Source organism: Gobio gobio, assembly GCF_949357685.1.
Source record: "Gobio gobio genome assembly, chromosome: 1".
Classification (NCBI taxonomy): Eukaryota; Metazoa; Chordata; class Actinopteri; order Cypriniformes; family Gobionidae; genus Gobio; species Gobio gobio.
The window spans coordinates 53,038,041-53,065,698 of NC_137097.1; the positions used below are offsets into that span (position 1 = coordinate 53,038,041).

The 27,658-nt window shown below is 38.7% G+C and overlaps 1 protein-coding gene across 2 annotated transcripts; it reads left to right on the forward strand.

Moving 5' to 3' along the window:
• The first annotated feature begins 1,650 nt into the window (after positions 1 to 1,650).
• On the forward strand, positions 1,651 to 18,126 carry tbc1d10b (TBC1 domain family, member 10b). Of its 2 annotated transcripts, XM_079820212.1 has the most exons (11): positions 1,655 to 2,093; positions 5,255 to 6,144; positions 8,547 to 8,570; positions 9,383 to 9,482; positions 9,590 to 9,697; positions 10,066 to 10,172; positions 11,483 to 11,597; positions 11,748 to 11,813; positions 11,903 to 12,092; positions 14,247 to 14,401; positions 14,499 to 18,126. In XM_079820212.1, the coding sequence occupies exons 2-11, from the start codon at positions 5,276 to 5,278 to the stop codon at positions 15,354 to 15,356; spliced, it is 2,592 nt and encodes an 863-aa protein (XP_079676338.1). In that variant the 5' UTR covers positions 1,655 to 2,093; positions 5,255 to 5,275; the 3' UTR covers positions 15,357 to 18,126. The 2 variants fall into 2 exon arrangements, with proteins under 2 accessions (XP_079676339.1, XP_079676338.1); XM_079820213.1 differs by lacking the exon at positions 8,547 to 8,570 and having other exon boundaries at positions 1,651 to 2,093.
• The last annotated feature ends 9,532 nt before the right edge of the window (positions 18,127 to 27,658 follow it).

A 27,658-nucleotide genomic window follows, 5' to 3' on the forward strand; every position in this document is an offset into this window, starting at 1 on the left:
AGTTCAGGGGCATTCCCTTGAAATGAGTCGTGAACTATGGGAGTACCTCGCAACAGCTTCCATAGTGACCGTCACAATATTTATCCTTATATAATTGATTAACGACAGCATAACCAGCTGAACATAACGCTAATTGTCTGAGGTTTACCCCTGAGTTGAATTTGTGGCTAGACAAATAGAGATTGGCTACATTGGCAGATACAAACTGTAGGTCAACAGCGACATCTAGTGGATAACACAATTAATGATAATGCATTTTTAATGGCATTTCGAACTATCTATTCTCCAAAATAGGTGTCCTCTCTCCATCTAAATATCTCTTATATTAGATTTACACATAATACACCTGACACCTGATCTGTAAAAAATAATTTTGGATTAAGTGCCTTATAGTTTGATTTACCCGTTGTAATGATTTTGTATAACCTGTAACTGATTTTTGTCTTTCATTTGGCATATGCCATTTGTATTACCCTGGCATACAAAAAGATCATGTTTCAGGGTTGATTCGATACATTGTGAAATTTAACTACAAAATGACATAACTAATGATATTCTGCTCACCTTTTTCCAATAGTCTTTTCATTATTTATGTATTAATTTGTTACTATCTACTTTTATTGCATAAAAACAATGACACTTTATTTACAGTGTCTTTGTTATCTGTTACATACTTACTACAGTAATAACTGTAAATTATGCATAATTACATGCAACTAACCCTAAACATAAACCCGACCCTATAGTGAGTAGCCTAAACATTTATTTATACCACTCTACTTATGTGTAATTACACTTAACAAGGCCCCATTGAAGTAAAGCATTACCAAAAAACAATTGACGCTTAATTTTTATTTAATTAAGTTTCATCTGACTATTTCTTTCTATCTATCTGACTATTTCTGTATCATCTGACTATTTCTATCCATCTCATAGCAACCACCCAGAATACCGTGGCAACCGTCCAGAATACCCTAGCAACCGCAGAACATCCTAGCAACTGCATAGCAACCACCCAGAACACCCTAGCTACCACCCAAGTGTTCTAGCAACCGCATAGCAACACCCTAGCAACCACACCAAGTACCTTAGCAACCACATAGTAACACCCTAGCAACCACCCCAAGTGCCCTAGCAACCGCATAGCAACCACTCTAGCAACCGCATAGCAACACCCTAGCAACTACTCCAAGTACCCTAGCAATTGCATAGCAACCACTCTAGCAACCACCTGAGTACCCTAGCAACCGCATAGCTGTTCGAAACTACTAACTAAAACTCAAACTATTTCAAACTTAAACTTTTCAAACTATTTCAAACTTTAAACTTCAAACTATTTCAAACTTTCTGGCTATACTTTTACTATACTTGTCTCGACAAACTTTTTTATCTAGTTAATCTAGTTTTAATCTAGTTTAAAAAAAATTCCCTTAATTTTGTTTTACCTTATCATATTTATCTTAATAATAGGTACATATTAAACACAATACAATTTTTTTTAAACACTGACAAATAAATATATAATAAAAATACTGACAAGTCACTTAAACATTAAAAAGAAGTGAAAACTAAAAATGTTTAAAGTCCTCAGCGTTGACCTGACCGACGTCATTACGTTAGTCGATACTGGGCGCTCACGTCTAGCGGGACGGGTGCGCGCACGTCGCTGTCACTCAGAGTTGGTTGTAGGAAATGCGGACACGGCGAGATGTCATCTGGGCCGTGTTTATCTCTTCCAGCGATGTGGCCCGATTCCCATTTTAGTGAGGTTTCTTAACTTTCTCAAACGCAATGCACAAGAGAACTCAATGCCAACACTGATAGGGATCTATTTGCGCGCGGATGAGTGGGAAACCAGTGCGGAGCGGCAGTGTTTAGCTAACACCGTTAGCCCTTCAACACACCACCCTCTACTCACAGACCCCTAACCTCACTTTTAGGGTTATCATTAAAACTTCTCTATCGGCCCAGTGGCTTATCAACTGCCTGCCTTCCTTACATCCGTTAAACGGCGGCGGCGGTGGCGGGGGATCACGGTAACCGGTGTGGACAGGAGCCCCCCCGGAACGGACGGACAGATCCCTCAGCTGCGGGTGAGTCTGCACACTCTTCTCTATTATCTTCTCTCAGGCGAGGCAGATGTGTCAAAACAGATTAATTAAAATTAATAACACTATTTTCCTGCGCGTAAACCGGGAAGTTGAGCTGATCGGCCGCCCTGAATACTGTGGGCATGAGCTAGCAAGTTAGCAGGCCAATTTCAGCAACTAAATGAGAACAATACAATTAGAAACTTATCATTTTTATTCGTCGTATGTACCACGGAGTGAATGGTGATGCTCAGCACTATAAAGACAAATTTTAGTTGTTGAGATGCTGTTGCATGACAGATCAGACAGCACGATTAGTAGCTTTTATATTAAATTTAGCAGTCACAAATCCAGCTAACGTTACTCCTGTGGGTTAAGCAGTCTCGGGTACCAAATGATCACTTTATGACCTTGTTTGTGTGTTTTATAACTGTAGTCTTTCCTTCAAAAGTGTGATGTATTTTGTATAGGTGTTGGTCTTTTACAAATGGAGGTTTCCCGGTATCCGGTACTACTGTATTATTGTCCAGTCACCTCACATGTGGTTAGTCACACTGCGATTGACAGCTCACACATTTGCACCAATACCTTTTTAAAAACTGCCCCTGAAAGTTCTTAAGTGTGGTTTGTTTACATCTCCTCTCAGTCCTCACAGTTTAGATATTATTAGTCTTGGTCACCCGGAATGAGCACAGTTCATGTGTATGGGTGGAGTCCTACTGTCTATGGTGGAGTCCCACCAGCATTGTCCGTTTCCTGAACGAATCATTCTTTTGAGCCGGATCATTTCAGTGAATCTGTTGAACCGATCACAAAAACAGTTCGAACGATTCATTTACAATTTGGGCTTTTAATCAACAACTGATTGACTGATTACAAATACTTTAAGAGTATTTTGGAGGATTTGACAGTTGGGCACGAACAATACATTACTTTAATCAAACAGCATAAATATAACAAAAATATGACCTTTTTATTATCACATACAAGTTGGTTGTTTGAATCAGCATTAAAATGGGGCAAAAAGGTTTTCATCCAATATGTAAATGTTTTAGCATTGTCTAATGTAAATACTCATTTATATTTAGGTACCAAATGACTTTGTTCTTTTTGAGAGTGATTTATGAGCATTTATTAAATACACCATGTTTTAAAAAGGATAATTTAATCGTCTGAATGAACCGATTTGTAAAAATGAGTAAGACTTCCTATCTCTACCACAAAGACTTCCTGATAAGTTTTAGTGGAGTTTTTAATAACATTTAGATTATTAATAGTTTATCGTGCATTAACTCTTTATTACACATTACTTTTTAATAGTCATCTGATGTCTGTGAATGTTTTATCAGGTTTTTGTGGACACCCCACAGTTTGACAATCACACATGGGTTGTGTGTCAACCTAGTGAGCTGTCTGCCTAGACAGCATTTGGGCTTCACATTCACAAGCATCTTCGAACTTTTAGACACAGTGCTGTCAAGGAACCACTTCCTGTTTTATCTCCTGTCAGCATGTGTACTCTTGACACATTTATATATAGATCATATGGAGGTCTATGAGGCAGAACTTGGTGTAAGAGGAAATAGTGGTAACCTGTTCCTTTACACTGTACCTAAACTAGATCTGTAAAGTCTAGTGCAGCCTATCATATTACTGTTGTTTGCACCTGTATAATAATGTATATTCATTAAGACCTTTTTTGAAACGATTCACTTTTGTCTTTACCAAATAATTGAAAGGTCATCCTCTGGTCTGAATGTGTCTTACTCTAGGATATGCTTAAATACAATGCGTCATGTCACGAGTTGTTACCCTTTATTTATTTTAGTTTCTAATTTAGATATAGACCAATGAATTTCACTATTAAAGTGACTGTGTTTACTGTTTAGTGATATAACTTTCACACAAATTGCTGTATATCTCCTCTTCATCTTTAGCCTAAATGGTTAGAAGTACATTTGATTGAAATCTTCGTTTTCTTAAATCAAATTTTTTTAGAGGAAAAAATGTCACTATTAATTTGGATGTGAAAGTGACACTACCGATAAAATTTTTTGAGTTAGTAAATATTTTTATTTTGTGAAGAAGGTAATATTAATTAATCTAAACCAATTAGGGCTGCACAATATATCGCAAATGTACATATCGCAATATGCATATCGCAACGGCACGCAATATCTGAATGATTTTAATAGGCTGCTTCAACATTGTGAAAAGTGTACGTTTTAGGTCGATGCATATAGCAGAGAATAGACTGGGCACACGACTGTTACTTATGGGACTTGCTTGACGTTAAAAAGAGTTATTAAACGCAATAACTCGCGAAAAACTACCCCTTGCAGTCTTGTGCTGTCTGATGTCCGACACACACACCGAAATGTGCGCACAAGCCGCCTCTCTGAAAGCGTGTGAAATGTAAAAAAAAATTATTTCTCGGGACAAATTACTTCAAAAAAATAATACTAAAATAGACAACAGTTTTTTTTTTTTTAACATTGTTTCACAAAATAACTGGTTTTACTGTATAAAATAATTCAACTGTATCAAATATCAAATAGGCAATCTAAATGTAGCCTTGGTGAGCATGAGAGACTTATTTCAAAAGCATTTCAACAAAAGTTTTTTGAATGGTAGTGTGCATTCTGGGTTAAATACACATAGTTAAATACACTCTCAAGTTAAGCATGTTGTCAATTGCTACAGAATTTTTTTTTTGTTTAACTTTTATAAGATATTATATTTCAGTATAGTTCCCCCCTTATTTATTTTAACTGATAAGAAATAATAATATCTAACTTGTGATTATTGTGAGTCACAGAGTGCACAGAGATTAGTTTTACACCTTTTAGGTGTGTATGTTAGGTGTGTAGGTGAAACAAAAGGGAAAATTGTTTCTCTGAAGAGCTGTGATATGAGACATGCCCGTAGAATTTCACAGAAGATTTAGTTGGTACAGGATTTATTTTATTTTATACGTTAATGTTTTCTCTCTTTTCCTGCCAACTGAGAGTATTAGTCACATTTAAACACCTGCTTCATTGCAGCCATTCACTTCTCAGACCGAAAGGGGTGTACACTTTTAATGAAATGACGGTGTTTGTTTTTATTCTTGTATTTCAAGGAATAATAATCACTGACTCTGGTTTTGTCTCTCTTTTGATCAGCTGTATCATTGAGGAGCAGCTATGGCTGAAATCTCCGCCCTTACCCCCTCCCCTCCGAGTATGGGCGACCAATCAGTGCCTGCTCCCTCCAGCCCACAGCCTCTTCCTTCAGAAACTCCCATCCCAAAATCGACACTCTACGGGAACCGAGCCGTAATGGGAAACCCAACATTACAGGCAGGTGGAAAAAACTCTTCGTCTTGGGAGACCACACTTGGCCAAAACAGTGCAGATGCCTCTTCAACAGCAACCAAGAGCGCTGTTGGCCCACCAGTAGAGGTAATAGTTGCTACAGATGGAGAGTCTAATGGGAAACATGATTTAATCCAAACGGAACAGCACACTGAAGCACAGGACTCAGAGCAGGAACAGCAGATGCCCCCATCGCCTGAACTTAATCCCAGTCCTAATCTGTATCCCATCGTTCAAGTGAGCCAGAATTCCAGTCCTGCTCCCCCCATGGACGTTCCTCCTCAGTTTACCCCTCCTCCCATTCCCGTCTCCAACCCGGCCCCCTCCTCACAAGACTCCAGGCAAACAGAAGCACAAACAGTCCCCCAGCCCGAGCCTACCCAAAACCCCGAACCCAACAGCCCCAGCATCGATAAGATGATCCCTGAGCTCCCCTGCACACCCTCCAAGGCCGAACTCCCAGCCGTACTGGTGCAGGAGTCTGGTGGGTCCGTGATTCTGCCCTCCACTTACACACGTCCAGCCCCGGACACGCTCAGCTACCTGGAGTCGGCCAGCCTGATGTCAGGCACTCTGGAGTCTCTGTCAGGGCTCGGCGAGGACGGCAGCTCGGTGGGATCAGACTCTGAGATCAATGGTCCAGTGAGGCGTACTGATAAATATGGCTTCCTGGGAGGAGCACAGTACAGTGAGGGAAGGTGGGTGTCAACTGAAAAACACATTTGCATATTATTTTTATGGTTTTATTTTTAGTTTTTTGTTATAAGCACAGAGAGCAAAGAATAACCACTTCAGTTTATAAGAGCATGTTACATATTTCAGCATTTAATGTGTTCAGAGTATTTTGCATTGTATAAATCCTTCCCTTTCCTGCATATTGCCTCCATATGCTTTTCGACTGTCAGCTACATGCTTGTCAAATTAATTCTGAAGTTAATATAATCATATTTTAATATAATACTACTTACTATAATTAATTTTACTTGTATATAAAGTTAACTTGAAACACTGTTCGTAAACTATTTTTCTTTTATTATCTAATGGGTTTTCTGTTGTGGATTCTGCTTGGCTTTCAGTGTCTTTATCGTTCATCAGCTGGAAAAAAATCATTCTAAAAGCAATTCCAATGATATCAATCCTCTTTGTCGTTATTGTTGATATAGTTGTGGTGTGGGCTTAAGCGCATTTTATACTCCTGCGTCGAGTGTACGCCGTAGCTACGTCGTAGGCTGTGTGTTGCATGCATAGCCTACGACGTACCCTGACATGCACCTCTCCAAAAATGTAACAACGCGTAAATCATGATCCCTCTGCATGTGTAAATGCAGGTCAATGCGGACAAGGACACAGACGTATAAATGAAAATCGGCGCGTTGGCCACGGCGTAGAGGCTACGGCGCAGTTCCGACGCAGAAGTATAAATCAGCCTTTAGTGTGAATAGGCCTTAAGAGTTGGTATGTTTGAATCTTTTTTTTGAATCAGTTCAAACTATCAGTACAAAGAATCTGTGGACCCTTTTCACAGACTGTGATGACGCGTTTTAACGGTCACTCATAAATCCTGCCAAGTTTTTTTTATTTAAATTTTTTTTAAATGCAAGTAAATTTATAACACTAATACTTTGTATTATATTACTTTTGCATCAAATTACAAAAAACAAATTACCGCTGCTGTGAGGGTGTTTCTAATACAGCGTCTATGGGAGTGATGGTAAAAATGAACATATTTCTCTCTTTTCACTGCCGTTATCAATCTCACTATATTTTTCCCTCTTTTTGAAAGTTGAGGGAGTTTTTCTTTTGCTATTTGAGCAAATGGGCACACAAAAATATATTTAATGTATTCTCTCTTTCACCGCTATAAAAGTTAACCCAACCATGACGACTTCCGCTTCTGAGAAACCTGGAAATGTGAAAAGGGTCTATTTAAAACTGTGGTTCAATGATTCATTTTACATTTGAAAGCAGGTGTTGATGATTTTAAGCTATTGTTTTACTGTTTCTAAGCCATTTCTGAACAAATACATTTTATATATATATATATATTGAATATTGTCAAAGGCAGAAAAAAATTTAGATTTTTTTTTTTACATTGCACAACCCAAGCACAACAAGACCATGAAATACATTAAGAAAGTATTTGATTTCATGTTGAAATTCATTATTTGTATATACTAGTTGAAATGCTCTTATATAATTTGTAATATTTTATTATTTTAATTCTTCTGTTTGTCTCTACTTGGTTTGATAAATCAGATTAAGCATTTATAATGAATGAGAATGATCGGGTAATTGCCAGCACCTGACGTGAAGTGTGCTGCTGGGATATTAATAATTTATGCCTACAGCCAAGAGCAGGATGAGCATTTGGTGCGTTTTTCCTGTGTCTGTCTCTTTCGCTGCTTCTCTGTGTCCTTCATGTGTTTGTTGTAAGTGACTCAGATTGTGCTGAGAGGGCTCGTCTGAGTCAGAGTGCACTGACTGTCTCACTTTTGTCTCTCTCTTCCCCTGACTGTCTCTGCTTTATCTCTAGTACTGACTAATTCAGCTAAAACGGGCACTAACACTGTTCTTCTTTACATTTTAATGTTTCCTTTTTTTATTCCTGTTCAGCATTAACTTATTAACCACCACATGCTTTTTCAGCTATTTAAAAAGGGTCAGTGTAGGTTAGTCTTAAATTAGACTTTCTCATATGGTCAGCGTGCTGTCTGTCAGATTTATTTCTCTGCTATTTTTGTTTACAAGTTATTGTCACAGTCAGACGGTCAGACCTGAATTAGTGTCTAGTCAAGTTTCAAGGTTAAAAAGATCTCAGTCTATTTATTAAAAGCCACATGTTTTCTACAGATTAAATGTTAAAAACGAATTTTGTACATTTAATAAAATATGATACTTTGGGGTATTTAGTAGTAGTAAATGATATATACATATTATTTAATTATAAGTAAATTGTTTTAAAAAAGTACATTTTATTATTAATTATCAATGGTATTATTAACCTCTACATTTCATAAATCTAAAAGGTGTTGTTCTGAGATGTTATTTCTTGTCTGTAAGCTACTGACTTGTTCACTATGTTCACAAATTTCTACTTTAGAGTCCAAGTGAAGGCTGAAGCTAAGTAAGTTTTAAACATTTTTTTTTTACTAGATGCTTTCCTGAATAGTGTAAATATTGGCTCTGTGCTGCTGTCGTGTGTCTGAGCATCTCGACAAGCCCAAAATACCATAATTTGTTCAATCAGTGGTGTGAGTTTGGGGAGGGACTATCGTTTTTTGGACCAATGACAAACAGAAAGAATGTCTGTCATTATAAAACTATCATTATTTTAAGTAAGACCTAAGTCTCAGACTCAAGGTGTTCTATCTGTCGGGCATCACTACTACTAAGCTTGTTCATTTGGTAGATGATATGTCTTTACAAAGCTACAAAATCTGGTAACACTTTATTTTAAGATGACATACGTTACTACATGTACTTACTATAGTAATAACAGTACATTATGCATAATTACAAGTAACTAACCCTAAACCTAACCCTAACAAAACTCTATAGTAAATACATGTAGTTAATCAATATTACTCAATACTTATTTGAGTAAGTACAATGTAACTACATCACCTAAATACATAAATAAATAAATAAATAAATAAATAAATAAATAAATAAATACATAAATAAAGTGTAACCCAAAAGCATATTGATTCACCAAATAACACAGAAGATTTCAGGGCTTTCTAATTAGTTTTGAGAGATTCAAAAGCAGCAGTTGTCTGTATATTAGATTAATCTGTTCTTTCAGATTCAGTGTAAACCCTTTTTGACTTTGAACCATTTGTCAAAAGCTCAACAATATCTCGGCTTGTGTGGGCGCTTGTAGCTTTATGCGTTGTATGTGTTTTATGTGTTTGTGAATCCCTCTCTGACTTGTAGTGAGGCGGAAATCGCTGTGGCTGTGGCGAGACAGAGAGAGATGAAATGGCTGGACATGTTCAGAAACTGGGACAAATGGGTATCCCGGCGCTTTCAAAAGGTCTGTTTCTTATTTAAAGGTTCAGAGAAGGCATTCCTGACTGGATTAGAAAATACTGTGCTTATGAATGTTGATACATGCTGTGATATGTTTTCTTTCTGATGCAGGTAAAAATGCGCTGCAGGAAAGGAATCCCTTCCTCACTCAGAGCTAAAGCTTGGCAGCTGCTTTCCAGCAGCCAGGAGCTCCTTGACGCCAATCCTGGAAAGTTTGAGGTATGGTCAGGTTTGATACACCTTCTGTTGGAACATTCATGGCCCTAAATCAACTTCTCCCAAGTTCATATGCTATTGCTGTTGTTAACTATATAGGTTTTACTCTTCAGGGGCTCCTAACTAACATTAAACAATTAGAAGACAGACACATCAGATTATATTTTTACTGTATTACACCATTAATTGCATCTGCTAATCATATTGCATATTTGTTCCAGTTCACATTTGATAGTAAAGCTGTGACCACTAACAATATTTTGTTAAATTGTCACAATTTTAGTCACAATTTAGCAGCAAAAACACTCGTTTTCTTGTACAAACTTTTTTATTATAGACATATTTGTTCACCTTCCTTTTTTGTCTCTCAGGAGTTGGAGCAAGAACAGGGAGATCCAAAGTGGTTGGACATCATAGAGAAGGACTTGCACAGGCAGTTCCCGTTTCATGAGATGTTTGCTGCTCGGGGAGGACATGGGTAAGTTCAGATGAGGGTTTTATCAAGAGAAAGAGTGATGTAAGGCCTTTATTTAGATCATTACACAATCCTGGAAACTGAAGGAAGGACTTTTTTTGGTCTTTTAGTCTTTATTCACTGCACTATGCATATTGACACATATTGATACCAGCACTGACCCTCTTAAGCCCAAAGTATACTTCAGTTTTTATGCCAATTTCATCACCAGAATACAACATGTGTACTGTATGTGTGCTGCCTGATTTGTTACCAAAACCACTTGAAGGCAAGCCTGTAACCTTAGCCAAAAAAAAAGCGTAATGCCTGCTTACTCTGTGGTAGGCAGGGAAGAAGACAAGAGGCTATTTTTTTAATGGATGTCAATGGAGAAGAGGCTTCACTGAATAAATCACTTTTTTTTTTTTGAGGAAATAGCTTATATAATGAATCGTCAGCTTATTGGCTAATCTTCAACATGTTTGCTCTTAAACATTTGTTTTAGAGAAGTTACACACAATTGCGAGACAGGTATGATTCAGTTTACGGCACTTCTCATTCGTTTCTATGATATCCGCAAACAGTGACTGACTGACACAGAACTCTGAACGAAATTCAATGACGTCAAGGCTGTAATGTGATTGGTTATCAAGGCACATGTGATCCAAGTTAGCTGTTAGCTATTCTCCAATAGTAGAGCCACAGACCCTCATTTTTCCCAAGAATAAGACCAATGCTGCGTCCGAAATCGACTACTTCCCTAATATATAGTATGCGCAAAACAGTATGCCAACAGAGTAGTGTGTCCGAATTCATAGTATTCGAAGTAGGCAAAAAGTACCTGAATGAATTACTACTTCTGGCGAGATTCGGAAGTGCGCAAATGGACACTGTACTATCCCACGAAGCCATGGGAGGGGATTTATGAACTTTGGGCTTCAGTTTTATACTTCCCCACACTTTCACATCTCTCTCCTCTGCTCTGTTGTTTTTCATTTTATCTATTATATGTTGGGGAATATATCTATGCCAAGCTGATAATATCTTGCCCAATTCAAACAGTACACTTTACTACACTGTAGAATTGCTGATATTTTTTTTGTGATGTGGACAATAATGTGATTTAAGCATGTTGTGTTTTGATTGTTTATACATCAATGCTAATAATAATGATGTATTATTTTACAAAATAACAAAGCAAAACACCATAATTTCATAAAATTATTGATTGTCCATACCACAAAAATAAATATCAGCAATTCTTATTGTCCAAAATGTTTTTCATCACTTCCATTTATTTTGAACCTCTCTCTGTGTGTTTTATGTGTGTTCAGGCAGCAGGACCTTTACCGTATATTGAAGGCCTATACAATCTACCGGCCGGATGAAGGCTACTGTCAGGCCCAGGCACCAGTGGCAGCAGTGCTGCTCATGCACATGCCTGCTGAGGTAAGACAGAGTTGAACAAAGCTCAAAAGTCTAGGTGGCTTTGCTGGGCTGATTTTCTTTTAAAAAAAGAAACAGGATGAAGAAAATGTATGTCAGAGTATTATAACATGATATAACCCTGTCACTATTTTCACTGTTATTTTCTTCTAGCAAGCCTTCTGGTGTCTTGTGCAAATCTGTGAGAAATTTTTGCCAGGCTACTACAGTGCTGGGTTGGTGAGTAACCCAAAGAGACTTACTAGGACCACAGAGGAGAGTGATTATTTTTTATAAACTCCTCTTTCTTCTTCCCTCCTGTCCATCAGGAGGCTATCCAGCTAGACGGAGAGATTTTTTTCTCTCTTCTGAGGAGAGTGTGTCCCATGGCTTACCGTCACCTGAAGAAATTTAAGATCGACCCCATCCTGTACATGACAGAGTGGTTTATGTGCATTTTCTCCCGTACGCTGCCTTGGTCTTGTGTCCTGCGTGTCTGGGACATGTTCTTCTGTGAAGGTCAGTCATACGCATTAGTGAATATAAGCATCTGCAATTTGTGATGTTTTTACTGTGCTCTGTTTGTTCAGATTATATGTTTAAAGTTTAGTTTGTATGTTTAAAGTTGTGATGTCAAATCGATTAATCGTGATTAATCGCATCCAAAATAAAAGTTTGTTTATAAATATATGTGTGTGTACTGTGTATAATTATGTGTATTTGAATACACACACATACATGTATATATTTAAGAAGTATTTGCATGTTTATACTGTATACTGTAAATAACACATTTTTCTTAAATATATGCATGCATGCGTGTGTATTTTTAAACACACATATATATATATATATATATATATACATATATACATATATACATATAATATTATGTAAACACAAACTTTTATTTTGGATGTGATTAAACGCGATTAATCAATTTGACAGCACTAGTTTAAAGTCAAAAGTTTAGTATTGGTAAGATTTTTTTATGATTTTGAATAAAGACTCTTCACCAAGGATGCATTTATTTGATAAAAATACAGTAAATCAGTAATATATTTTAAAATGCCATTTGTTTTTTTTATGACAGCTGAATGTTCTGCATCATTACTATTCAGTGTCACATTGATCCCTCATAAATAATTCAAATGTGCTGATTTGCTGCTCACGAAACTGATATTACTATTAGTAGCTACGTTTAAATGGACACTTTTTGTTTCAATCGAAATGAAATAATTCTGAATCCAAATGTAGTGTTTACATGAACGCTAAATAAAGGGATCAGGTAGATGTAAGCGTTTATATGTCATAAGCTTCAAATCGCATTTAATCTTTTGACATGTGCACACCACACAAATAAAGTTTCCCGCTGTTTCCGCACACTGGCCATCCTCCTTTTCTTTGTTTCAAAAAGCAGACTTAATATTGATCTATTTTGGGTCCTAATTAGGACACGACGAGCACATAAACGAGCACTGCTTCTATCTATTAAGCAGTGAAAATGCTCCTTCCCGCTCCCAAAAACAAGCCGTCTGTGGGTGAGAGTCCAAAGCAAGAACTGGTGGGACAACCTTGTCCTGAACCACTTCACAATACACTTCACGTTGAGTTGAAGGAGAATTTTAGGTAGACAGTCATTTATGACTAGCCTAGAAATCTAGACGCACCCTAGCGGCAGCAAATCTAATTTGCCGCGAGTGTAGTCTAGCAACTCTCGGTAGACCTGCGAGGTCAAAAACCAAACTCTGGTCAGGCCAATCACATCGTGTATAGAGTCGGTGGGCGGGCTTCACATAATGACGGCACGTCACGGCAGAGTTGCGGCGGTTCCACGTGCTACTCGTAAACAAAGAAGCTGGCGAACTGCGGTCTTTCGAATCGGCTTTGGCCGCGACTCCTGAAGACTTTGAGTTGAGCTTTTCTTTGAGAAAAGAACAAAGAACGGCACTGAAGTCATTCTTAAGAAAGGAACATGTGTTCGGAGTTTTGCCGACCGGATACGGCGAAAGTTTAATCCATCAACTAGCTCCACTTCACGTTGCTCTCTGGTTGGTTGTAGCGCTATCCAATTGCTTGCAGAGGGAATTTGAAAGACAACCGTTTGTCCCGCCCCTCGGATTGAGCCCTGCCAATGGTGTGTTCCCAGACCCAACATCTTGATGTGGGTCTGGCTTGTTGTCAGGCTAATTTATGACACTATATTCATCAAAAACAACAGCTTGATCCATGCGCCATACGTCATTACACTATTTCTACGTCATTGCACATGCACAGAACTTGCCAGTTTAAATTTTCAGTCCGATCAAGTGTTCCTATCGAATTAAATTTTAATTGGATTTGGCCATTTTTATTCCCGTTGATGTGGTTACGTGGGACTTTTTTTATTCCAACTCCCCTACTAGTCAGATTACTAGCGGATTATTAGGGTGTGTGTATACGTTATATATGCTAATGTTGAAAACAGTTGTGCAGCTTTAAAAATAAAAAAAAATCTGTATATTTTCGATGAAAACAAAGTTTAAAAGAACAGCATTTATTTAAATTAGAAATCTTTTGTAACATTCTAACATTTTCAAGATCTGATAGGTACTTGCATGGGTTAAATTTACATACTTTTTGGTACATGTAATTCAGCGATGTTTAATTCCTTTTTTTTATGTTGTTTGTCAGGAGTGAAGATTGTGTTCCGGGTTGGTTTGGTGCTACTTAAGCAGATGTTGGGGTCTGTGGATAAGCTCCGTGAGGTGCAGGGCATGTACGAGACCATGGAGCGACTAAGGAACATCCCTCCTGAAAGCATCAAGGAGGAAGTTCTGGTGCAAGAGGTGTGCGCACAAACTCACTCTAACGAGAGAATACACAATAGAGAAGTAGCAGTGCAGAATGCTGTATCCTTTCTCATACTCTCTGCTCTGTTTTCAGGTGGTCTCTCTGTCTGTAACAGAAGCCCTGATCGAGAGGGAGTGCAGTATTCAGGTGCGTAAGTGGCGGGAATCTCGTGGGGAGTTGACTCACCAACCGATTCGCCGTTTGCACGGCACACGGGCCATCTATGAGCAGAAACACCGGGCTGCTGCAATCAGCTCTGGCGGCAGCCTCTCATTCCTGGGTGGTCATATCCCTGCCCCCGGACCCTTGCGTGCGTCATCAAGCCTCCTGTCACTTCCCGGTCTTAGAAAGTCCAAGATGCCATTTCATACACAGAATAAGAAGAGCTCCACCTCTGGCAGCTTGGGCCAGGATATCGTCCCATTGCAGCCACTTGGGGGTGGCGCCAGTGCAGTTATCTCAAAACCTCCAGTGCCGCCTGCCTCTAATTCTGGAGCTGCTGGGCGTCCGCCGGCACCTCATGGGCCCAGTCCGCTAGCTACAACATCTACTATCACGCCACCGGCTCCAACCGCACACACGTCCAGTGCGACCATGCTCCAGCCATCGCCTAAAGTCATCTCTGAATACATCACCCCCACCATCCCATCACCCACCGCAAACAACGCACCATTACCTCCTTGCTCAGAGACTGCAAAAACAGCAGTAGAGGAAGATGGCAAAAAGAAAAAGAAAACCAGGGAGGACAAGAAGCGGGAGAAAGAGGAGGAGAAGCAAAAATCGCGGGACAAGAAAGACAAGGAGAAGAATGAGAAGGAAAGGCTGAAGAAGGAGAAGGAGAAAGCTGAGAAGGACAAGAAAAAGGAGAAAGGGGGTAAGAAAAAAGACAAAGGGGGAGGAGGAGAGACAGAGGAGAAGAATGGAGCCGCAGCAGCGAGAGATTCGGCCTAAATTTCTTCAACAAGAAGAGGACAAGGAACCGAAATGCCGGCAGACTGGTGAAAAGAGACAGAGAGGGAAGGCGAACAACCTTCTGTAATGTCCATTTCATCTCAAGTCCTCATTTCACAAGGATAACTGGATCACTGCATCTGCCCCATGTTTCTCATCTCGTCCGCACAGTGCTTTCACCCAGTGCTGCAACAGGAAGCGGTTATTACTTTTTTTATTTTTTGAAGGTGGATACCTGATTGATGAGATCAGCCGTATAATTAGTAGTCAATTCTAGTGTACTGGGTGCCATGGTGTACATACAGTAGACCTCTAGCGCCATCTGTGCCAGTCCAACCCCACAGTCCCCCTCTAATATTACTCAACCAGAATACCTAAATAAAACAGTCCTGCGGCGTGAAAAGCGCGGCAGTGTCTAGTAATAACTTATGTTTTTAGTGTTCTGGAGGACCTATTTATTCATCGTACTGTTGCTTGTTAGTGTGTGTTCTTGTATGTCTGTGCCTTGGCAGTGTAGTGAATCGTGTCAGTCTCGTGCTGCACACGGGTCTTGTCTTTCTTCTCTTTCAGTCTTCTTTCAAAAGAGCTCGTCTTTCCGGTTGTGCACTCGTAGGAGGAATTAATTGGTGTTGGGTAAGTGGAGGAGCAAAATTGAACTGTGGGAAACGGTATGTTCTCTTACAAAACGGGAAAGAGCCACTTTTAACTATCCATTTAAAAAAGTTTGACTATCCAAATTAGCATAATAACTAAGAGGAAATCCAACCCGTTCTCGATGAGTGTACTTTTCTATCTATGCTCAAAGACTGCAAACCCGTTAGATCTCAATGCATCGTTTAATCAGCCTCACCTAATATTGCCGCAGAAGAGCTTATTTATTTATTTTTTTCTCTTTTCGAACAAATTGCACCACATAAAATGCAGCAAACGTTCAACATTCTGCCAAGCGTGTAGATCACTCCAGATATCTGTGTGGTTCGATGTTAATTCTCTTGATGTTGATATGGATGTAGAGTTCAGACAGCGATTTTAAATAAATGAATGCACTGAGGACTGTTGAATTTCAGCACTAACCTTGATCGGTTCATTAATGTAGGGCATAATCCAGTTCATATGTCTCCTTTAGTCTGCGCCTTGTTGGATGGGAAGGTTTTGGGGCAGCACTGTAGCATTAACCTTTGACCTTTGAAGTTCTTGCCTTCAGGCTGTAATGTTTTGATGTATAAACTATTAATTTAATTGGATGAAACCATGTAATATCTATTACAGCTATTATTAGTCTTATTTTGGATTAGATTTTTTATTTTTCTATGCAAGTGAATGGAGGCCTGGTAGACTGGAATGGCAGTTAGCTTTGTTTTAGGAGAGTGTTATATTTAATCACAGGATTTATTTCATTTTTAAGCGCAGAAAATTAATTTTGCACATTTTTTTCCCCAACATCCTGGAGAACAAAACCAAGCAGTTATTATTTATTTTAGACATTTTATTATCACTAGCGTGTCTAATATTACTGCAGTATTTGTGTTGTGGGAGATGGTGATTTCATGCTGATTATTATTTCATTCTGATCTTTTATTTTATTTTATTTTTATTATTATTATATGTCCCATTGAAGGGGGAAATGATCCCAAAGAGTCGTGAAAGAAAAGGAATGAATTAATAAAATGTGTGCTAGGCATTTTTGTGGCAATTAAATGTTAAATATCGTCCTTAACAAAACTTTCACCCGAAAAGTGTTACTCTTGATGTGAATTGAACACTGACAAATTGAACCCCACCGTAATCCACTGACCCCTCAGTATTATGAATTATTCTGATACATTCACCAGGTAATTGGACCATACTTATGCTTTTAGGACTCCTCTGTATATAGTATTTTGTGAGGTCTGGAGAGACCTAAAGTGTTTTTTAGTTTGCAATATGGTAGCCAATACTCAATGTTTTAATGGTGTCTCCTTTGTTTACTGGACTTATTGCATCGTTCAGTTCCAACTGCAGGGGATCAAACAGCCTCCTCACCTATCAGTGGTGCCCTTACTGACCTCAGTGGTCATTGCTTCCTCTAAAGGCACTACTGTTCAAATGGAAAGCAAGCAAATTATGTCTATGCAAACTTTGTTCCTAACTGTATACACAATGTATATGTTGACATGTATGTTATGGCCACCAGGGGCCTCAGACTCCCTTCACTGTTGAGCACTGGATCTGCTGAAGAAATAGTGGAGTAGGATGTCCATGGCCTGATCGCCTGTTAAGGTGTTTTATTATTCTTAAGAATTGCTCTAAGTTCCAAGCACTGGCATAAACCTGGTTTTGCTCCTGTCAGCCCACCTTCACTAACACCATCTTGTCTGTATTGCCAACCAAGGGTACGACAGGTGGACTTAAAATGGTTTGGATGCTGTGCTCACCAATAATTAATGTAAGGCCATCCGGTGTTTTTTTCCTAACACTCTGAGACAGCTGAGACTGGGTGTAAAATAGTTTGAGTTGTCTTAAGGATTTCTGCATTTGGTAAATACGACTCAGTGTATGTTGTAAAATTAATTTTAAATCATTTTAATTTTATTGTTTGTTTAGATTAGTCGGCTACTCTCATTCTGTCCTTTGTATGTCTCATGCTTGTTTTTATGTTTACATGAAACCATTTACATTTGAGAATGAAATAAATTCATAGATGAAGACAGCTGTTCTAAAACTGCAGAAGAGGAAGCTCACAGTGTATTTAATAATTACAGGTGTGACGAATAATAAATCATAATATATTAAAATCTCTCTCGTGTGTTTTTTTATTTAACTATTTTGATACAATTAATTAGTCACCGTTCGATGAAATTTTAATCCAAAATTTGGCCCAAATTAAAACCTCAGTTTGTTCAATGAGAAATGTATTACAATTTCTTGTGAATGTTAACCTTACGTGGAAATGTACCTAAAGAAGTACTTTTGCTCAGATCGCACTTGACTCCAAGAAGCTCGCGCACGAAACTTGTAGGGATGGCGCGCAATTTTTGAGGTGAGGCATTTTTAGGGGCCAAGCACCGAAGGTGCGAAGGCACCTATTGAAACCGTTCCCGTTCTTATTATTATTATTAGGGGCCAAGCACCGAAGGTGCGGAGGCACCTATTGTAATCGTTAGATTTCTTATTATTATTAGGGGCCAAGCACCGAAGGTGCGGAGGCACCTATTGTAATCGTTAGATTTCTTATTATTATTATTAGGGGCCAAGCACCGAAGGTGCGGAGGCACCTATTGTAATCGTTAGATTTCTTATTATTATTATTATTATTATTATTATTCCGCCATGGAAGTCTATGGCAGCCCATAGAACCGCTTGCGGGAAAGTTGTGAAATTTGGTACACTGATAGAGGTTATTACCAATAGTACCCACACCAATTTTGGAGTCTCTAAATCAATCTCTCTAGCGCCACCACCTGTCCAAAGTTTGACTCATGTTTTTGCTAATAACTTTTGAACCATAAGGGCTAGAAACAAAATCTTTTTTTCTTTCGATTTATTGGTTTAAGCCGATTCGATCGCACCCTATGACGTCATTTACATCATTACAATGTTCCCGCCATTTTGAATTAACCGAAACCCAACTTTTTCGAACTCCTCCTAGGCCGTTGGTCCGATTTACACGAAAATTGAACCAGATCATCTCCAGACAGTGTTGACAAAAAAACATGGAATTCAAGTTGATTCGTTAAATCGTTTTTGATTTACACGCAAACAAATTTTACGTAATGCTTGAAAAAACACACTTAAGCCAATATCTCCGCAACGCTTTATCGTATTCAAACCAAACTTGGTACAAGTCATCACAAGCATGACTTGAGGCAACATGCAGCGTTTCGGCGCAGCGCCACCTACTGGTCCGGAGATACGAAAAATGGCTATTTTTGCTTATAACTTCTGAACTATTTGTCCAAAAATCATAAAAGTGATCTCGTTAGATTCAGGACGGCATGCCGAGTCGTCTGATATCCAATTTTACCATATCGGCCATTTTGACTGTCGGCCATTTTGAATTATGTTCTAAAATGCTGTATTTTATGAACGCATGAACGGATTTTTACGAAACTCGGTATGGGTCATCAGCACGATGTTCTGAAGTAGCCTGACAAGTTTCAAAACAGCGCCACCTAGTGGATAATTTTTTTTTTCAAACGCCTATAACTTTAAGTGGGGTTGACTTATTTTCATGGGACTAACTTTTTTTGTCTCCTGAATCCTTGCCAAGTCCAACGATACCAGACTTGCCAGGTTTCAGCGTATGGTTTGTGCAGCGCGGTAATTTAGCGCTTAAAAAACATTAGCTGATATCTTCGAAACCGCTAGTCCGATCGAGACGAAACGAGCGCCAGAAAATCGGAAACATAGGTCGATAGCTATACGTCAATGCCCAAATGTCAAAATATTGATAGTAAGGGGTAGTAAAATCCAATCAAAGTCAAGTGTCAGTCATTTTTTACATGTTTTTTCATATAAATGTCTATAACTCCAAAACGAAATGAGATATTTTCACCAAAATTGACACACACATGTATGGGCTCAATCCGATGACACATAAAAAAAATTGTAGGATTGTGCCTCTTGGTGGCGCTATAATAGAACAAAACATGACATTGGCACTGTACAACTCAATGTTTTAATGTGGTGTTTTAACGGTTTTGCTTCAAATGTCTTTACTCATTTTTTCAGTTGGTCTGCTGCTATCTTCCTTGTTTGCTTCTGTTGCGCTTGGCCCCGTTAATGGCTGCTTGCAGCTATATTTATTATTATTATTATTCCGCCATGGAAGTCTATGGCAGCCCATAGAACCGCTTGCGGGAAAGTTGTGAAATTTGGTACACTGATAGAGGTTATTACCAATAGTACCCACACCAATTTTGGAGTCTCTAAATCAATCTCTCTAGCGCCACCACCTGTCCAAAGTTTGACTCATGTTTTTGCTAATAACTTTTGAACCATAAGGGCTAGAAACAAAATCTTTTTTTCTTTCGATTTATTGGTTTAAGCCGATTCGATCGCACCCTATGACGTCATTTACATCATTACAATGTTCCCGCCATTTTGAATTAACCGAAACCCAACTTTTTCGAACTCCTCCTAGGCCGTTGGTCCGATTTACACGAAAATTGAACCAGATCATCTCCAGACAGTGTTGACAAAAAAACATGGAATTCAAGTTGATTCGTTAAATCGTTTTTGATTTACACGCAAACAAATTTTACGTAATGCTTGAAAAAACACACTTAAGCCAATATCTCCGCAACGCTTTATCGTATTCAAACCAAACTTGGTACAAGTCATCACAAGCATGACTTGAGGCAACATGCAGCGTTTCGGCGCAGCGCCACCTACTGGTCCGGAGATACGAAAAATGGCTATTTTTGCTTATAACTTCTGAACTATTTGTCCAAAAATCATAAAGTGATCTCGTTAGATTCAGGACGGCATGCCGAGTCGTCTGATATCCAATTTTACCATATCGGCCATTTTGACTGTCGGCCATTTTGAATTATGTTCTAAAATGCTGTATTTTATGAACGCATGAACGGATTTTTACGAAACTCGGTATGGGTCATCAGCACGATGTTCTGAAGTAGCCTGACAAGTTTCAAAACAGCGCCACCTAGTGGATAATTTTTTTTTTCAAACGCCTATAACTTTAAGTGGGGTTGACTTATTTTCATGGGACTAACTTTTTTTGTCTCCTGAATCCTTGCCAAGTCCAACGATACCAGACTTGCCAGGTTTCAGCGTATGGTTTGTGCAGCGCGGTAATTTAGCGCTTAAAAAACATTAGCTGATATCTTCGAAACCGCTAGTCCGATCGAGACGAAACGAGCGCCAGAAAATCGGAAACATAGGTCGATAGCTATACATCAATGCCCAAATGTCAAAATATTGATAGTAAGGGGTAGTAAAATCCAATCAAAGTCAAGTGTCAGTCATTTTTTACATGTTTTTTCATATAAATGTCTATAACTCCAAAACGAAATGAGATATTTTCACCAAAATTGACACACACATGTATGGGCTCAATCCGATGACACATAAAAAAAATTGTAGGATTGTGCCTCTTGGTGGCGCTATAATAGAACAAAACATGACATTGGCACTGTACAACTCAATGTTTTAATGTGGTGTTTTAACGGTTTTGCTTCAAATGTCTTTACTCATTTTTTCAGTTGGTCTGCTGCTATCTTCCTTGTTTGCTTCTGTTGCGCTTGGCCCCGTTAATGGCTGCTTGTTATTATTATAATTATTATTAGGGGCCAAGCACCGAAGGTGCGAAGGCACCTATTGAAACCGTTCCCGTTCCTATTATTATTATTAGGGGCCAAGCACCGAAGGTGCGAAGGCACCTATTGAAACCGTTCCCGTTCTTATTATTATTAGGGGCCAAGCACCGAAGGTGCGAAGGCACCTATTGAAACCGTTCCCGTTCCTATTATTATTAGGGGCCAAGCACCGAAGGTGCGAAGGCACCTATTGAAACCGTTCCCGTTCCTATTATTAGGGGCCAAGCACCGAAGGTGCGAAGGCACCTATTGAAACCGTTCCCGTTCCTATTATTATTAGGGGCCAAGCACCGAAGGTGCGAAGGCACCTATTGAAACCGTTCCCGTTCCTATTATTAGGGGCCAAGCACCGAAGGTGCGAAGGCACCTATTGAAACCGTTCCCGTTCTTATTATTATTATTCATCTTCTTCTTCTTCTTCCGCCACGAAGTCTATGGCAGCCCATAGAACCGTATGGTAAAAAGTTGTGAAATTTGGCACACTAATAGAGGACAGTCTGAAATGTCACCGTAGCAAATTTGGAGTCTCAAACTCAATCCCTCTAGCGCCACCATCAGTCCAAAATTTGACTCATGTTTATGCTAATAACTTTTGAACCATAAGGGCTAGAAACAAAATTCTTTTTTCCTCTGATTCCTTGGCTCAAGACGATTCCATTGCACCCTATGACGTCATTTTCCGTCATAAAAATTTTCCCGCCATTTTGAATTTTCCGAAAAACCTACTTTTACGAACTCGTCCTAGACGGTTCATCCGATTTGCACGAAAATTGAACCAGATCATCTTCAGACCATGCTGACAAAAAATCTTGCAAATCAAGTTGATTCGTCAAATCATTTGCGATAAACGCGCAAACAAATTTTACGTAGCGGTTGCAAAAACACTCTTAAGGCAATATCTCCGCAACGCTTTATCGTATTCAAACCAAACTTGGTACATGTCATCACAAGCATGACTTGAGGCAACATACAGCGTTTCGGCGCAGCGCCACCTACTGGTCCGGAGATACGAAAAATTGCAATTTTTGCTTATAACTTCTGAACTGTTTGTCCAAAAATCATAAATGTGGTCTCGTTACATTCAGGACGGCATGCCGAGTCGTCTGATATTCAATTTTACCATATCGGCCATTTTGGCTGTCGGCCATTTTGAATTTTGTCAAAAAATGCTATATTTTACAAATGCATTAGTATATTGTTACTAAACTCGGTATGTGACTTCCTTGCTATGCCCTGAAGGTACTCAAAAAGTTTTAGGGCAGTGCCACCTTGTGGTCAAAAGATATAACAAACTTGACAAAAATGCTAATAACTTTTGATTAAATTAGCCTAGTATATTGAAACTGGTCATAATAGAGTCATTGGCTCATGCCGATTCAATTGCAACCTATGATGTCATTTTCGGTCATGATAATTTCCCCGCCATTTTTAATTTTCCAAAAAACCTACTTTTACGAACTCGTCCTAGACGGTTTGTCCGATTTGCACGAAAATTGAACCAGATCATCTTCAGACCATGCTGACAAAAAATCTTGCAAATCAAGTTGATTTGTCAAATCGTTTTCGATAAACGCGCACACAAATTTTGCGTAGCGGTTGCAAAAACACTCATAAGCCTCTATCTCCACAACGCTTTATCGTATTCAAACCAATCTTGGTATATGTCATCACAAGCATGACCTGAAGCAACATGCAGCGTTTCGGGGCAGCGCCACCTACTGGTCCGGAGATACAAAAAATGGCTATTTTTGCTTATAACTTTTGAACTGTTTGTCCAAAAATCATGTCTTCCGCACCATGCTTTGAAGGTACTCAAAACGTTTTGGGGCAGTGCCACCTTGTGGTCAGAGGTTATAACAAAATTTACAAACATGCTAATAACTTTTGATTAAATTAGCCTAGTTTAATGAAACTGGTCATAATACAGTCATTGGCTCATGCCGAGAACAGAGATACTAATTTTTCCATATTTGGTCAAACATCCTGTCCTCAATGTTCTTATTTGATCAAAACCTACTTTTTCAAACTCATCCTAGACCGTTTGTCCAATTTCCACCAAAATCGAATCGTATCATCTTCAGACTGTGTCAACAAAAAGTTAGGGATTTTGCATCAATAGATGAAACCGTTTTTGTAAACCGCAGCGACGAAGTTGAGCCATTATGCCAAAATTACTCTTGAGGCTGTATCTCTGCAATGCTTTGACATATTGGCATCAAACTTTGCATGTGTCATTGTTCCCTTATTCTGACCACACCACATCAATTTCGTATCTGTGCCACCTATTGGTCAAAAGTGATAAACCATTAACTTACATTATCAGTGACTCAATATATGATATTTCAGCCATTTTGCCTAATCTTCTTAAACTGTATAATTGTTAATTGTTGCAGTTGGTCTGACACTCTCAGACTACAATGCATTTTCAGCCTTTTGCTTAAAATCATCTTAAAACGTGATTAATTGCTCATTGCTCCAGTTGATCTGACACTGCCAGCCATTTTGGCATGTCTTGTCTTCTTCTTTGCGCTTGGCCCCGGTATTGCTGCTTGCAGCTATATTTATTATTATTATTATTATTCCGCCATGGAAGTCTATGGCAGCCCATAGAACCGCTTGCGGGAAAGTTGTGAAATTTGGTACACTGATAGAGGTTATTACCAATAGTACCCACACCAATTTTGGAGTCTCTAAATCAATCTCTCTAGCGCCACCACCTGTCCAAAGTTTGACTCATGTTTTTGCTAATAACTTTTGAACCATAAGGGCTAGAAACAAAATCTTTTTTTCTTTCGATTTATTGGTTTAAGCCGATTCGATCGCACCCTATGACGTCATTTACATCATTACAATGTTCCCGCCATTTTGAATTAACCGAAACCCAACTTTTTCGAACTCCTCCTAGGCCGTTGGTCCGATTTACACGAAAATTGAACCAGATCATCTCCAGACAGTGTTGACAAAAAAACATGGAATTCAAGTTGATTCGTTAAATCGTTTTTGATTTACACGCAAACAAATTTTACGTAATGCTTGAAAAAACACACTTAAGCCAATATCTCCGCAACGCTTTATCGTATTCAAACCAAACTTGGTACAAGTCATCACAAGCATGACTTGAGGCAACATGCAGCGTTTCGGCGCAGCGCCACCTACTGGTCCGGAGATACGAAAAATGGCTATTTTTGCTTATAACTTCTGAACTATTTGTCCAAAAATCATAAAAGTGATCTCGTTAGATTCAGGACGGCATGCCGAGTCGTCTGATATCCAATTTTACCATATCGGCCATTTTGACTGTCGGCCATTTTGAATTATGTTCTAAAATGCTGTATTTTATGAACGCATGAACGGATTTTTACGAAACTCGGTATGGGTCATCAGCACGATGTTCTGAAGTAGCCTGACAAGTTTCAAAACAGCGCCACCTAGTGGATAATTTTTTTTTTCAAACGCCTATAACTTTAAGTGGGGTTGACTTATTTTCATGGGACTAACTTTTTTTGTCTCCTGAATCCTTGCCAAGTCCAACGATACCAGACTTGCCAGGTTTCAGCGTATGGTTTGTGCAGCGCGGTAATTTAGCGCTTAAAAAACATTAGCTGATATCTTCGAAACCGCTAGTCCGATCGAGACGAAACGAGCGCCAGAAAATCGGAAACATAGGTCGATAGCTATACGTCAATGCCCAAATGTCAAAATATTGATAGTAAGGGGTAGTAAAATCCAATCAAAGTCAAGTGTCAGTCATTTTTTACATGTTTTTTCATATAAATGTCTATAACTCCAAAACGAAATGAGATATTTTCACCAAAATTGACACACACATGTATGGGCTCAATCCGATGACACATAAAAAAAATTGTAGGATTGTGCCTCTTGGTGGCGCTATAATAGAACAAAACATGACATTGGCACTGTACAACTCAATGTTTTAATGTGGTGTTTTAACGGTTTTGCTTCAAATGTCTTTACTCATTTTTTCAGTTGGTCTGCTGCTATCTTCCTTGTTTGCTTCTGTTGCGCTTGGCCCCGTTAATGGCTGCTTGCAGCTATATTTAGGGGCCAAGCACCGAAGGTGCGGAGGCACCTATTGTAATCGTTAGATTTCTTATTATTAGGGGTTCAAGCACGAAGTGCTGAACACCTATTGTATTTGTGCTGATTTTTATTATTATTATTATTATTATTATTATTCTGCCATAAAACGCATCGTGCAGCCCAAACCGTAAGTGCTGGAGCTTTGAAACTTTGTCAGATGGTAGTACAAAAATCGAGGAGAGGTTATCAAATTATGAGCCAGATTGGCCTATAGGTGGCGCTATAGCAATCAATTGCGCGAAACTGCTCATAACTCCTAAACCGTATGTCGTAGACTCAATTGTCTTATATCATTGGAAAGGTGAGTCCCTGACGAACAAAACGTATATCTCCGATTTCATTTCCGTCATAATAGATTTTCCGCCATTTTGAATTATGTCAAAAAACTACTTTTGCGAACTAGTCCCTGGATTTTTGCCCGATCGGAACCAAACCAGTGCAGAAATGTTCTCTGGAATCTGAATATCAATAATTATTGAAAAAAAGTAGAAATTTTGATTCACGGTCGCAAAGGGGCGGAAAACGAATGTTGTGGGAGGAGCCTATTTTACTAAAATGGCTATAACTCAAGAAAAAAATTAGATATCTTTACCAAACTTGGTACACATGTGTATGGGCTGAGTTTTTGGTCACGATAAAAAAATCGCGACGATTGAACACTTGGTGGCGCTATAACACGAAAAAAACATGAAAATGGCTATAACCACCCGACCGCTAGTCCGATTGACTTGAAAATTGGTATGCAGTGTCTTGGTCCAAGGTACCATGCATGTCTATGAGGACATTGGCGTATCTCAAAAAACATGGCTGCTATCGGCTAATGAAATTTGAGCACCTCTAAGACAAGGTTAACGGAGGCCGATCGGAATGAAACTTGGTGGGCATCTTTGACTCACGGCCCTAGAGGTCTGTAAGAATTTTGAAAGAAATCGGCCACTAGTTGGCGCTAACGAGTTTTATGGCTCTGTAATCACGTGGTGTTGCACACATCAACCAAATATACATATCATATGATAGGTCTCCTCATGCTGAACAACTTTGCCTCTAGAAGCATATCTGTCAATCAAACCGTTCATTAAATATTTGCAATTATGTTTAAAAACTACTTTTTCAAACTAGTCCCTGGATTTTTGCCCGATTGGAACCAAACTAGTCTAGAACAATTCTCTGGACTCTCTAGATCAATAATTATCGAAAAAAAGTTGAACTTTTGCATTTAGATGGCTATAACAGGGTCATTTAGAAGAGGGGCGTAGCTAAATACACTCAAAAGCCTATAAATCCTAAAGGAAAACTCAAAACTTCACGAAACTTGTTATGTATATGTGACATAAAATGCTGAAGAAGCATGCAGAGTTTCATGGAGATCGGACCATATGTGGCGCTATAACTGTTAAAAAGCTTGGAAAACCATGTATTCCCTATGGTGAATTGCCTGTATTGGCTGTAAATGGTATTTTCCATCTCTGTAATCAGGTGGGGTAAAAACATCCACATAATATGCAGAAATTATGATAGATCTCCTCATACTGAACAACTTTGCCTCAAGAACCAATACTGTCAATCAAATTGTTATTTATTTATTCACAATTATGTTAAAAACTTATTACCTAAAATTGCCACCAGATGGCAGCAGAAGACCACTCATTGGTTCATTCTGCTTACTAAGCATATTTAAACTTTATAAAATCATTATAATAAATGTTGCAAATGACATTTTGTCAATGTTTATCAATTAATTTGTTCATTTGATTAATGTTTTTACAATAATTATTAAATTACAATTAAAATAATGCCTGAAAATATATTTTAAAGGGGAAAACCTGGAATAAGCTATTTGTTACCCATCATTTATTTCAAATATCTATATCTCCAACAAAATGT